Source organism: Tenebrio molitor, chromosome 1 (genome assembly GCF_963966145.1).
Source record: "Tenebrio molitor chromosome 1, icTenMoli1.1, whole genome shotgun sequence".
In the NCBI taxonomy this organism is placed as follows: Eukaryota; Metazoa; Arthropoda; class Insecta; order Coleoptera; family Tenebrionidae; genus Tenebrio; species Tenebrio molitor.
Genome location: NC_091046.1, coordinates 46,446,045 through 46,461,316, shown reverse-complemented (window position 1 = coordinate 46,461,316; position 15,272 = coordinate 46,446,045). Strand labels below are relative to the sequence as shown.

At 35.1% G+C, this 15,272-nt stretch overlaps 2 protein-coding genes across 3 annotated transcripts in view; both read left to right on the top strand.

Moving 5' to 3' along the window:
• The window catches only part of LOC138139269 (odorant receptor Or1-like), a 210,359-nt gene that overhangs the window by 156,159 nt on the left and 38,928 nt on the right, over positions 1-15,272 (top strand). The gene's annotated exons all lie outside the window — the stretch shown is intronic.
• Positions 9,643-10,555, top strand: LOC138139303 (odorant receptor Or1-like). Its single transcript, XM_069059533.1, has one exon. It carries the CDS (start codon positions 9,712-9,714, stop codon positions 10,468-10,470), a length of 759 nt encoding a protein of 252 aa, XP_068915634.1. The 5' UTR covers positions 9,643-9,711; the 3' UTR covers positions 10,471-10,555.

Sequence of the window (15,272 nt, the reverse complement as noted above, 5' to 3'; positions counted from 1 at the left end):
CGATGTTCTTTGGGGCTCAGTGCGACGTCCTCTGCGACAATTTGAAACATCTCAACAACGACAAAGATTACAATGAGAAATTGATAAGCTGCGTACAACACCACCAAGAGATAATCAGGTAGAAATCAGCAGAGTGTCTGAAAGTGTCGACGTAACATTTTTGAATTTTTAGTTTTTCTGAAGATTGTAACAAATTTTTCACAGTTGTTATTTTCGCTCTGTTTTCAATAGCAACGTTGTCTAACGGTGTGTCGTTGTTTCGTCTAACTGTGGTGAGTTGTTCAGTTTGATTTATTTTCTTGGTGTGGTCACACTTTTTGGGTCAGGTCAAGTCCTTCACTAGTGAATCTTATTCTCTGGTACTCTACGTCAGTTGGACATCGTTCCAGCTATTTATTCATTCTTGGTTCGGGAATCAGATAGAAATTAAGGTAAGAAGAAATAAAACAATAATAATTACTTGAGAAAATGGCCAAATCCGTCAATATCCGCCAGTCGTTAGTAAAAGCCACGCCACACGGGCACCAGTGACTAACTATTTTTGCACGACGTTTGTGTAAAGTGATATCTACTCGTATATTTCTTATTAATATTTACATTTATCTTACAATTATTGTATTCACTTATACAGGCTGTCTCAGCTAAGACTTAGAGATAAACGTCAAATATGTCACCAGCGCTTCTGCGAAAAGGAATGACCAAAATTCTGCAAAATTGCGCGTTTGTTTCATACGCGTCTACGTTTTTGCATTTGCAGACACGTTTAACACAGTTTTTTGCTTTTTTTTGCAAACCAGACGTCTTTCAAGGACGAGTTTTTCCCTACAGTATTTTTTATTGACGATCAATTTTTTATGTAAATCTTAATTGATTCAACATTTTTAAAAGGCATGTAAAAATTACGTTTTTAAGACTTGGGTGATTGCATTAATGGGATTTTATTCTTCAGCGTCTAAAATATCTGCATTTTAAATTTCACAAAAATCCGCTGGAAAATAACTGTGTTATTAGGCTCTAAAGTCTTAGCTGAGACACCCTGTACTGAATAATGTTACATTGACAGTTATACGCTTTCACCCATGATATCATCAAGAAGAAATATCTAGCCTACTCTATTTTGATATATTTTTGCACAAATTTCTTCTACGACTATGATTAAATGCATTACACAGTGCTAAATATCAACCGACTAAAGTGTTTTTTTGATCCCTCATGTAATTATTCTCCTCGCTGGGGTAAACTTACAAATTAAATACGTATTAAAGTATATTACAATGCAGTTTTCTTTTTAAGTAGCATTTTAGCCCCAAAGGGTAGATAAAGTGCTACTTTAACAGCAAGGGTAGATAAAGTGATTTATTTTTTTATTACCCTTACAACGTTCACACTACCGAGATTTTAAAATGTAATTTATTTTTCTTATTACCCTAACAACGCTCATTGCAACGAGATTTTGAAGCCTGACACGATTAGTAGTAATGATTTTTAAAAAATGTTTTAATAATAAAGTATAAATGCTATAGAAAAAAAAATAGAATATTATACACGACGATAAAATTTAATTATTTTCTCGAGCGTAATTAGCGTCTCGACGCTAAAAAACCCTCTCGAAGATAAAATACAATTTTATCGTCTTGTATAATAAATAATTATGTATCTATTATTATTTGTTCTGGATTATTGTCCTCTAAATTTTGAGTTAAGTAATTCGCAGCTTCACCGAAGAATATGTTTATGGTTTAATGAAAATTTAAAAAAATTATTTAGACCGTTTTTTTCTATTTACATTTTTAACTCTGTTACTAAAAATAAAAAACATATTTTACTAAAGAAATGTCTGTCTTAAAGACTCTGACTTACACGATTGCATTTTGCGTAACCACTTTCCCCATTCTTGTTTTTTTAATTTCTTTTCCATTTTTATCCGAAAAATTCTAATTCTCTTTACCTACCAAATTGTATCTTCTCTCGTTTCCAATTTTTGCCAAAAGATAACTAAATAAATAACTAATTCATTAACACTGAATTCTCCATTTGCTCAACAATCCAAACATATTTCTTTTACCTCTCTCTTGTTGTTTCTACAATTTTTATTCTTCACGAAATAAATATTTCAAATATGTCATCAGTCATCACTCATCAGTATTCATATTACACACTTTCTGCATAGTTATTCTAAACTTTCAAAAAATTTAATTTACAATTTTAAATGTATCTCATCGACAACACAACAACCCAACTAATCTAAACGGTAGCCAGGTCTTACGTCCATTCGTGAAAACACTAAATTAATATTCTAATTATAGGCTAGGACCAACAAATATCTTAAATATTTATTCCCTTAAGTTATTTTTTCACCTAAATTTGAACCCCCTAATTAGCAATTTTTCCATGAGAAACCCGACACGTGGGCACAGGGACAGTTCTCAAAATTCGGTCAGCGTAAGATTTTTCTACCAACCCTTCAATTACCGTTATTAATAACTACCAGGTAGAATATTTTCCTTCCGTGAGATGAGACAAAATTAATAATGAAAAACCACCTGATTAGCTCGATGCACCAATAAAAAATCAATCCAGACAAAGCCAGAAACTCGTCAGTAACTAGAAGACTGTCAAGTGTGATACACTATTTGCTAACAAGAATAAAATGGAAAAATTCGACTGGAGTTTCAGTGCAAGAGTGAACATCTTGATGTTGAAGCTTGTGGGGTTGTGGCCAAAAAACGACAACATCTACGGATTTAATTTGTACACACTGTATACCACGCTCTCCACATTTTTGTTCATCTACGCCCACACCTTTTTCCAACTAATGGAAATATTCTACGTCTATGTGGACATAGAAGCCGTGATAGCGATATTGTTTGTGACGTCTTCAGAACTGCTGGCGACGTTGAAAATCTCGGTGTACCAAAAGAAAATCGCAGTGCTGAAGAGACTGATGGTAGAGTTGCGCACTGAAGTACCGCAACCAAAAGACACCGACCAGGTCGCTCTGGTAGGACCGAATCTGCGATCTTACACCATCATATATTACACTTTTTCGGTGTCGACTCTGATCACTGTGACTCTCTGGTCGGTGTTTCCCATTTTGGACAAGTCCAAAGAGTACCAACTGCCCTTTTCGGCGTGGTACCCTTTCGACACCAAAAGCTCGCCGGTTTACGAACTGACGTATGTGTACCAAGTGGTCAGTATTTGGTTCATGGCGGTGGCACATGTCAATATAGACACTTTGATAAGCGCTCTGCTCACTTTTATAGGAGCACAGTGTGATGTTTTGAGCGATGATTTAAAGAAAATCTGCACTGGCGAGGAACTGGTAGAATGCGTGAAGCGATACAGGGCTATTGTGAGGTACCAAGAGGAGTTTGTCTTGGTTTGTTTTCATTTGTGACGGTTTCAGTTTTGCCACAGATTGTAACGAATTTTTTGCGATGATGATTTTGGGGCAGTTTCTCACGAGTGCCATTTCGAGTGGACTGTCGATGTTTCGATTGACTGTGGTGAGTTGTGCAAATTTGGAAATTTTCTTTGACGTGATATTTTCCAAGGTGGAGCCGTTCAGTAGCGAATTTTATTCTCTCTTGTTCTTCGTCAGTTCTGTGACGACGCAAAATTTCTTGTACTGTTGGTTCGGAAATGAGGCAGAATTTAAGGTGAGAGTTGTATTTTTTTTTAATTTCCTGAACCAAAACCATGACCATCTAGAACATCCTCTGGGGTGGTTCACTTCAAAAATATCTCAGCAATATTTCTTAAAAACTCATGATTCAGGCATTTCTATAGACATAACTAAATAAAAATGTTTAAACGGGATGATATTTATTTCTGCACTAATCTTATAGTGTAACGAGCGTTCAAAAAAATATGTGGTCAAGTAGGCCGTGGCTTTCTCTCTCTTCTCGCAAACGAAAGCTTCGATATTTCCTTCGGATATCTAACCTCACTTAAATCGCGTCTGACATATACAGGGTGTCTTAAAATTATCGTATTCCGAGTTCGGGGCTTAGTAGGGGACATCCTGTTGACCAAGTAAAAATGTAAAAAAAAAATTGCTGTCACTTTGAAAAAAATATCAAGGTTGCAAATATTTGTTCAAAAGTACCTGATTAATATTCTAGCTATGTTGTACTTTTGAACAAAAATTGGAAAAATAAAACTTTTATTTTTTCAAGATAAAGCTGTTTTTTCAAGAAATCTCTTTTCATTTATATTTTAATATTTTACATAATCATCCTCACCATATTTCAAAATGAATGTCAACCATTTATATTTTTTATTTGAAGAAAACATGATGAAACGTTTGAACCTTCAGACCCATATATCTTTGTAAAGACCCCCCCTATATTTTTTATTTTATTTTTTCGAGATTCCTGAGATTTTTTCGTAAAAGACCCCCGACTTGGAATACGTTAATTTTGCGACACCCTGTATAATTTCACCGCTAATGAAGCTACGCCATACGTTAACGGAAATTTTTCGCAGATATTATAAATGTTACCGGGACAGCGCATCATGTTGTTACGAAAAATAATTGTCTCGTGTACTGGCTGCTAAATAAGTGTGATTATTTCCTTTAAAAAAATTAATCCAATCGGATTGCACTTGACAGCAAATATTAGTGCACAAGTGTAATATTTTATAATCGCACTAGTGCAATAATTACTGTTGTCATTGGCTGGATCGATCTACATTTTTTGAAAGGCACAGATGAAAAACATTACAGAAAAATGTTTGAAATGATGCATTCATAAATTTATTTTTGTGTAAGTTTTAAATATTTTTCAAGAAATAGTCTGCCAAGATATCCCTCGTGCAGGATTTATTTATTATTTGAATTTATAAGGCGATCACAGAATCTATAAAAGACATAAGAGCAAAACAATAGCAGTGTTTTAACAAAGTATAACCTCACTCTATATAAAGTTGTTATTGAACAAGATATAGTACATTATTTAACGAGCGTGTAATGCTGGCTATTTTCCAAGAAGATAAAGTTTGTGACACAAATCGTAGGCGAGTGATGTATTCATCCGAGTGTATAGTAGCCATCACACGTGAGTAAATGCGATACTTTTTACTACAAATTTTACTACAGAGTTCGCCGGTCTGTAAGATACTATCATATTATTCAACGAGCGGGTAATAAGAACTATTACTCATGAGATGATTTTGTGACACGAACCGAAGGCGAGTGACGGAATTGATCCGAGTGAGTAATGACCATTACCCGCGAGTAGAATACTATACTTATTTTAGACTATGAAGAGAAATTGATAAACAAGTTTCATTATTAGACAAACTCACGTTTGAAACAGACGTTTTACAATTATTACTTGGCACACTTGATACAATTGCATTAAAATTTGTGTTGTTACGATATTTTCCGTGAGTTTTGAAATTATTATTCAACGGGTCGTGGGTAATGAACCCTGTTATGTAATAAAAAACAGTTTAATAATTACAGTATTGTACAATATGAGTAGAACAAGTAATTTGTTTCACGGTGCGGAAAAAAATTCTCTTTAGACGCACAGTATTGATTTATTTTTCTCAATTTGGACTTTGTTGTATTGTTAGTAGAAGATTGATACACTACGATTTGGTAAAATTACAATTTAATTCCCACGCTGGTACTAAAAATTGTACAAGTTAGGAGAAAGAAAGATACAAAACCTGGGTTAATACAGAACTTACCCAATTATTGCAATTAAATATACCTAATAATGTAAATTGTATTGTGTTCTTCAATTTGTGCAACAAAATAGAATCATTTGGCTAAGATTTTCCTCATGAATTTAATTTAACTCAAGACTGACACAGAAAGAAAACTGACCGACAAAACGTTCCCTTCGAAACATTTTGACCTTAATAATTTTCTTCATTTCACTACAAATGCAACCGCCAATTAAGCTCATAATTATTACAAAACGAAAAAGGGGTCATGTAAAATATTCAAAACGCCATTTATTTCTATTTGAACCCTTCAATTACATCCCTAATTAATTAGACAAAACCTTATTATTCTCGACGATAATCTCGTGAGACAACATTCATCCGAACGGAAACATGAATAATGAAAAAACCGAGCGGTAATCAAGAGAAACACAAATTTCTTTTCTCGGGTAGCATTAATAAAAAATAAAGTGTACCTTGGTTCTCTTTCGCCCCAGAACAAACCAGTCAGTTTGTTGGAAGTCGCCAAGCTAGTAACAAGTGCAAGTAAATATTTACTATAGTAAAATGGAAAAATTCGACTGGACTTTGACGATCAGAATGAACCTCTTGACACTGAAAACTGTAGGACTGTGGCCTAGTCAAGGGTACAAATTCGATTTTTACACCCTGTACGCCTTAATCTCGATGGTTTTACTAATCGACGGTTCAATCTTATTCCAAGTGATGCACATCGTCTTCGACAATCTGAACCTGGAGTCTGTGACAGGTCCCATTTTCATAATCGTTACCCAAAGTCTTGGTTCCATGAAGATTTTTTGCTTCATGCGAAACATCCGAACGATCAAAGGACTGATAGACGATTTGAACGACGAATTGTTCCAACCGAAATCCACGACACAGATAGATTTGGTTTCGCCTGGTTTGAGCATTTGGTCCAAAACCTACGTCACATTTTGGGTCCTGGTCAGTAGCACCGTCACTCTCTGGTCGGTGTTTCCAATTTTGGACAAGTCGTACAAGGATTGCAGGTTGCCGTTTCTGGCGCGTTATCCTTGCGATACTGGAGTCTCTCCGTTTTATGAAATCGCGTATTTGCACCAAGTCGCTGGGATTTATTTGGTGGCCATTGCTAGCTTAAATATAGACACTTTGATGGCCGCTTTGATGGTGTATATTGGGGCCCAGTGCGACATCTTGTCTGACAACTTGCGAAGTTTTCAAGATCGTCAATATGATTTCAGTCGGATGTTTGTCCGGTGTTTAAAACGTCACAAGAAAATTTTGAGGTAAAAACAGGACAAACAAACTTAAAAATTGATTTTGCAAGGTCTTACAAATTTCTAGTTTTGCCCAAAGTAGTAATAATTCTTTCACGACGATAGTTTTCGGACAATTTGTTACTAGTTCCGCTACGATTGGACTAGCCATGTTTCAACTGACTCTGGTGAGTTTGATTCGTGCCTATATGAATTCCTTTACAACTTTTTATTTTACTAGATTACTGGCTTGACAGGTGAAAGTTACTCGTTGATATTTTACATTAGTGCCGTTACTGTACAACTCTTCTTGTACTGCTGGTTTGGAAATGAGGCAGAAATCAAGGTGAGATAATCCTTATCACTTTAAATATTGCAGTCGAAAATGTTTGCAAATTAAAAAAGAAACCGCGTAACATATTTTTGTTTTTAAATATTTATTATTTTTCAACAAAGAGATTTGAAATATAATTTAAGTATGTTAAAACTGGACATATTTGATTTTTTGCATTTCTAAATGGTTAAAATTGAATTCCATTTTGAATTTCAACATCCAACAGATTATTTCTGCCTGATAAAACAAAAACAAAAAAAAAACTGTATAAAGGGAAACAATTGCACACTTTTGTTCTTGCGCATTTGTAACAGAATTTTTTTTTATAATAGTATAATAGTAACAGTATATTATTTAGCGAGCGTGTAGTGGTCGCTATTACTCACTAGTGTTAAATCTGGGGTCACCCGAGTAGGTAATAGCGATTACGCGCGAATAGACGACGAAACTTTTTCTGCTTTTTTATTCTCCTTAATGTATTACTTCTTTTTAATAAATAAACGTATACTAATTCGCGAATTCTAATAACTCCAGATAATTATGAGAAGTGAATATTGCAATGTATTAGAGACACTTTTACACCCTATACACTGATTTACAAATGCAATCTTGCGATTGGTCGCAATCTGTGCAGTAACGAGTCATTATTCACGATCGTGGGTAATGAATGGCATTATTTAGTAGTAATTACAAATATAACGAATGCATTACTTAATGGGAGCTAAAAAAGTAGGTATCTTGCCCTATAACCACTATATCAATAAAGAAATTAAATTCTTAAACTGTATTTATTAAATGCTGATGGAAACGAAAGGGTTTAAAAAATACAATATTAAAAAATAAATTAAATCAAAGAAAAAAAGACATATTTACATGAATATTCAAAAATATATCGGGTGTTAGTTTGTGGTTTATCTTCAGAACACGTTGTTTTCTTCTATTTTTTTTTATGTAAAATAAAATATACTACCTATAGTATTCTCGTATTCATGATTTTATTATTCTGTGTTTTACATTTCTTGTGGAAAATAATCTACCAAAATATCTCTCGTGTATGTCAAGTTGTTAATAATTTTTCAAGCCGCCGGCCGTTGTCGACGGTTTTGCATGATTCAGAATCCGCCGGGAACGTTAAATTCCCGGCCTAGTACTTATAAAAGTGACCTTGGTTAAAAATTCGCTAGAGAATGAGCTGGCATGATTCTTAAATGTCAACAAAGTTTGACATAGAAGTTACTTTGGTTGAATTCATTAATATTAATTTTTTACTTTTTAACAATGATTTAAATTTGTCGGCTTGAAATTTTGTGGATTACACGTCCAGAAAATGTTTTACGAGTGCTCGTGTTGCGCCTCGGCTAAGCGCCTTGGCTACGCAATACCACTCACACTCGCAAAATATCATTTTCTGGACTAGTGATCCAAATAACTATTGTTGAGTGTGTGAATGCACTTGAGACGCAACTATTGATTATTTTTTCAATCGTTTTTACATAATCATTTACACAATCAGACAAAATAAACAAACAACCAAAAAGCTCGTTTGGAAAATATTAACACTTCTTAGTGACACTTGGTTTAATACTAACTTTTCCTGAATTTAAATTAACCTTATTGCAACACATTTTTCAAAATTTTAGACACTGCACTGCCCAAAACAAATTTCTTTTCATTTCTACTTAATTCTTAAATTAAAAATACAAAAAGTCTCTTCTAAAAACAGTATTCTTTTTGGTAATTTGTAAATTCCTTCAAAACTTCTTGTTTGACATATTGGGTAAAATTCTGTTTTATTTTCTAAAAAATCTGTCAGGCTAAAATAAAACAATTAAAGACCATACTCGATTACCTCCTCATCTTTGTTAATTAATCGTCCTTTGTCACATTTAACACTTATTATCTTCGCGATTCCTTTTTAGCTTGAGTGTTGTCGCAGATTATTTCAGATTTTCCTTTCTTTGCCATTTTATTATCCTATTAACACCACAACATCCAGACTAGTACAAATGCAGTTCTGATCTAACGGCCCTATTTCCTTTTCCCACAAAGATTTAATTTTTAAATAATAAAACACTCCAGTTTTCCTAAAACATTTTTTCACAAAACCCCCAATTACTCTACTCATCTAATTCAACCAAACCATTAATTAGCGTCCCAATTCCTTGACCAACAACAAAAGGGGTTAAATTTCTCAAAATATTGAAAATATTAAATTTTTCATGGAGCAACCCCTCAATTACAATCTTAATGAATTAGAGAAAGCTTTTCTACCATCGTCTCGGTGAAACAAATCATGAATAATGCAACCGCGGCAAGTAATTAGCCCAAATAAAAATTTCTTTCTTCTCCTGCATTAATAAAAAATAACGCTTCCCTCGCTTTAACCGGAGCCACTCTCGTTCTCTGCATTCAGTAACCAGTCTTGAAGCTGTCAAGATGACCAGATTCGACTGGACCCTCGCGATCAAAATGAACATTTTAACACTGAAAGTGGTGGGACTGTGGCCCAAAAACGACGAAGTTTACAAATTTGACTTGTACACAGTGTACGCCTTGATCTGCGTGATCGTGTTCGTCGATGGGTCGATTTTATTCCAAATAGCACATCTCGTCTTCGCCCATTCCGATCTGGAAGCAATCACGGGACCCATGTTCATAGTCATGACCGAGGTTCTGGGCTCAATCAAGACTTTATACTTCATAAAAAATATCAAAATCATTAAACAACTGATGAGAGCTTTGACTGACGATCTTTTTCAACCGAGAACTGCAGAACAGATAAATCTGGTCTCGCCGGCTCTAAATATATGGAGGAAGACGTACGTGACTTATTTTGTCCTGGTCAGTACCACGGCTTTCCTCTGGTCGATCTATCCACTCCTAGACAAGTCTTTCCTCAAGTACCAGCTACCCTTCCCGGCTCGCTACCCCTACGATGCCAAAACCGTTCCATTGTACGAGATTTCCTATTTGCACCAAGTCATCGGCTTGTTCCTGGTGGCCGTGGGTGGTCTAAACGTGGACACTTTGATGGCCGCTTTGCTGGTATATACTGGTGCACAGAGTGATATTTTGTGCGATAATTTAAGAACTCTGAAAGACTCGTCGGCGACGAAATCGGAATACAATGTGATGTTGATTCGATGCATTGAACACCACAAGAAAATTATAAGGTATGAGGTGGATACAAAGTAGAGAGAAAACAACAGAAAGATGTTTCAGTTTTGCCGTGAATAGCAATCAGTTTTTCAGTGGGATCGTTTTGGGACAATATTTTACGACGTCTGTTTCGATAGGATTGGCCATGTTTCGGCTAAGTTTAGTAAGTTTGGAGGGTTCGTGTTGTGCAGATTTGACGTTTTTCTAAATAGGTGGATCCTTTAAGTAGCGAAAGTTATTCTCTTCTGTTTTACGTGAGCGCTGTCACCGTACAACTTCTTCTGTATTGTTGGTTCGGAAATGAGGCGGAAATGAAGGTGAGAAAATTAACCATTTTTTTGTAAGTTTACCTATAGTGTAATTCAGCGAGTCTGTAATGACGGCTATTACACACGAAGATGAAGTTTACTACATAAGACGCAGAGTGCGTAATAGCTATTGCACGCTAGTATCGGGTGTTCATTGAAATATCTCCGCACAGTTGGCGTTGAAGAGTCGATTGTGAACGGATCTGGAGAGTAAAAACACAAACAACAACAACAACAAGTGAGGTTAGATTTAAATAGCTGATCCGTGATCTGTAATCCGTGGTGTGTTCACAATGCACTGTTCAACACCAACTTTGAGAAGAAATTTAAATGAACACCCAATACAATAGGATACTTTCTCTACGACTCTAAAAATTTTCATTTTCATTGCTAGAATGCTTTTTATTAAAAAAACGTACACTGACTCGCGAATTACGATATTTTCAAAAAAATAATGACAAATGAATATAGGGTTGTATCAGCAACCATACAGGGTGATTCACGTAGCTCGTTCTGATTTACCAAAATCGTATTAATATGAAAATTGGTAGTCGACTATTATCGACTGCTCTAAGTTTAAATAAAATATTTTCAAAATGGCGACACTTCCGGAAATACTATTTATTACAATGCGATTTTTGAATAAAGACTCAAATAAAGCAATTGCTTGATAAAAAAAAAGAATATTTTGTTAAAAAAATTGAAATTACGCCAGAACGGCTGGAAATAGGCATACACAATGTTAATAAAAGTGGTTTTGAAATTAAATTTTACATTTATATCTGATGTCAAAAATGGTAGTTGCCATTTAAGAAAATGAAGTTTTCGATATTTTTTAATTATCAATTTTGAAAAATTGCAGTAGTGTACGAAACATTAAAAAATATTGCTAATAGGGCAGAAGATCGGCCAAACCCTTTGGAATTCAATTTTTTTAAAATCAATTATTTATTTTCAATGGTTCAGAAATTTTTTAATGAAGCCCTTCAACCCCGTTTTTTTTTCGAAAAAAATGACAGGTCAAAAACGATGACAGATAAGTGTTGACAAAAGAAAATTTAACCTAGAATTCAAATTTGAAATCACAATGGGGACTTTCCACCGATTTCCGGAAGTCGCGCCGTTTTGAAAATATTTTATTTCAACGTGGGGCAGTTACCAATTTTCATATTAATACGATTTTGCGAAATCAGAAAGTTTCTAACGAACGAGCTACGTGAATGACCCTGTATAGTCTGTAGAATAATTTGCAAATGCAATTTGGTGACTGGTCACGACCTGTGGAGTAATAAGTCACTATACTCATGACCGTGGATAATGAACAGCATTAGTCGACAGTAAACGCATATTATGATGGTTGTGCAGGGTTTGTCCCATTGCAGTTGGCTTTTTAAACCACACAAATTTTGGATGTGCCGCCAGCCTCGCAACATGAGACAGACTATTAGACAGATTTCCGGCGGTAAAAGCTAGTAAAAGCTACCGCCAGTATCGCCACCTATCGGCGATGTCTTGCGGTACATTCAACGCCAACTGCGATGGGACAATCATTCATAATAACCCTGTATTATTTAGCGGAAGAAGAATGATTTAATCGAAGATAAAATAAGAAGAGCTAATTTTTTTATCGGATAAATTTTTCAATTTCACGAAAACTTTTTTCTTTGGCAATGTTACGAGTTAAATTTGGGGATTTTTATTCTGGTTAGGCCCGAGAGCTTTAGCTCGAGGGGAATTAAAATGCCCAAATATCAACGAGTAAAAATATTTAAGTGAAAATTGGGAAATTTATCAGATATAAAATATTAGGTCGTGTTATTTTTGGCAAGATTAATTCCAGAAAACAAACTTTAACGTTAGGCAATTATTTATTTATAATACAGTTATTAAAAACACAATTATTAAAAACAATTTGAGAATCTAACAGGAGTAGCATGCAATTTTAATCACTGTTGACACATGACAGGACGTTTTTATCGCGATAAACATTTTTGATTGGATGAAAGCAAGCGCTTTAATTGGCTGAACACGCCCGTTTGATGTACGAGTATGTGGGCATTAATCAACTAGAAAGCTTGTGTGGTAATACTCCTACCTTTTGATAAAAGTAACACAGAGCTCTGGATTTTCTATAATCAGAATCCGTGGACAAAAGAGTCATTACTCACTGTGGTGTGTAATGAATAGTTTTACGTAACAGTAAATACATATACAGTGAAGGTATAATTTAATACAGTCACATTATATGAATGACAAGGATTAGAAAACATGTTTTGCTCCAAAATTAAAGTTCCACCGAGAAAATAGCTTCAAATTTGGGATTGTATCATTTTATTATCTTAAATTAAACAAATAATGAAATAACAATTGCATTTTATATATTTCTTCTGTTGGCTTTATTTAGCAATAATTAACGGGATATAACTAGAAAAAAAAGAACACTTTATTCACTTGATGGTTTAAGAAATAAAATGTATTATTTAATAAAAACCATCCGATAACCTAATTGATACACACACCTCACGCCTCAGATGACTCGTCGTGATGAATGTTTTGCGTTTTAAATAATTACATCGAACACATCAGATTTAACAAAACTGAAAAATCCCAGGAAAAATTATTTTCAAATTATTTCACAGTAAGGACCTTAACGCATATCACTTCCAATCCTGCGGATGTTTCTTTCGCAATTTGGTAATTTTCTTCCGCGCCAACTTTATAGAAATAAATGTTGACAAAAAAGTTCTTTTTCAATTTGTTGCTGGTTAATTTTTTTTCAAAAGGTTTCGACGGCGCTAAAATAATAAAAACACTTACATAACACTTGCACTTCAATACCTTCTTTCGTGTTAATTTAACATCTTTTGCCACATCTGACAACACTTCATGTCAATTTTTTGTTCCATTTACCAGACCAGTAAACAATAATTTTTTTTATAATACCTGATTGACACGCAGTCTCTAAACTGATCCAACAAATTCTTTCCCTTCCCATCGAAGATTTTATCGTTAAATAATGAAACACGACCGTTTTCCTAAAACATTTTTTCACAAAACCCCCAATTACGCTACTCCTCTAATTAGAACCAAACCGCTAATTAGCATCCTAATCCCTTGACCAACAAAAACAAACGGACTCACATTTCCCAAAATATTAAAAATATTCAATCTTTTATGTAGCAACCCTTCAATTATAGCCTTAATAAATTAGAGAAATCATCTTCTCAAGTTATTTCTCGTCAGGGCGGTAAAACAAATCATGAATAATACAATGGCGACAAGTAATTAGCCCAAATGAAAATTTCTTTCTTCTCCGGCATTAATAAAAAATAACGCTTCCCTCGTTTCAACCGGAGCCACTCTCTCTCCGCATTCAGTAACAAGTCTTGAAGCTGTCAAGTGTGCAAAATGACCAGATTCGACTGGACCCTCGCGATCAAAATGAACATTTTAACACTGAAAGTAGTGGGGCTGTGGCCCAGGAACGAAGGAGTTTTCCAATTTGATTTGTACACCGTGTACGCTTTGATCTGCGTGTTCGTGTTCATCGATGGGTCGCTTTTGTTCCAAATAGCATATCTAGTCTTCGCCCACTTTGATTTGGAAGCTTTGGTGCAACCCATTTTCATTGTCTGGACCGCCCTGCTGGGCTCCATCAAAGTCTTGTACTTTATAAGAAATCGCAGGATTATTAAACAACTGATGAGAGCTCTGACTGATGATCTCTTTCAACCAACAACTGCAGAACAAATAAATCTGGTTTCGCCAGCTCTAAACATATGGAGAAAAATTTACGGGACCTACTGGTTCTTAGTCATTGTCACTGTTTTCCTCTGGTTGTTTTACCCACTTCTGGACAAGTCCTTCCACAAGCGTCAACTACCCATCCCGGCCATGTACCCCTACGATACCACCGAGACCCCTTTTTACGAAATTTCTTATTTGCACCAAGTCATCGGCTTGTTCTTGGTGGCCGTAGCTGGTCTAAACGTCGACACTTTGATGGCCGCTTTGATGGTATACACCGGCGCACAGTGTGATATTTTGTGCGATAATTTAAGAAATCTCGAAGACTCGTCGGCGACTAAATCGGAATACAATGTGATGTTGATTCGATGCGTTGAGCACCACAAGAAAATTTTAAGGTATGAGGTGGATACAAAATAGAGAGGAAGCAACGGAAAAATGTTTCAGTTTTGCCGAAAATACCAATGAGTTTTTCAGCGGGATAGTTTTGGGGCAGTTCTTTACGACGTCTGTCACGGTGGGATTGGCCATGTTTCGGCTGAGTTTAGTAAGTTTGAGATAACAATGTTTCAGTTGTAAAGTTGTGACACTTTTCTGAATAGGTCGCTCCGTTTAGTAACGAAAGTTATACTCATATATTGTATGTTTTCGCCATCACCACACAACTTCTTTTGTATTGCTGGTTTGGAAATGAAGCGGAAATTAAGGTGAGAATTTTAGTAGATCAGTCAAATTCTATTTTGCTTGTAAGAATAAGAAATAAAAAGCGATCAAAAAGAAGAC

Excerpts from the sequence above, each read along its gene's own strand:
- LOC138139303 (XM_069059533.1), top strand. The coding sequence starts at position 9,712 with ATGACCAGATTCGACTGGACCCTCGCGATCAAAATGAACATTTTAACA.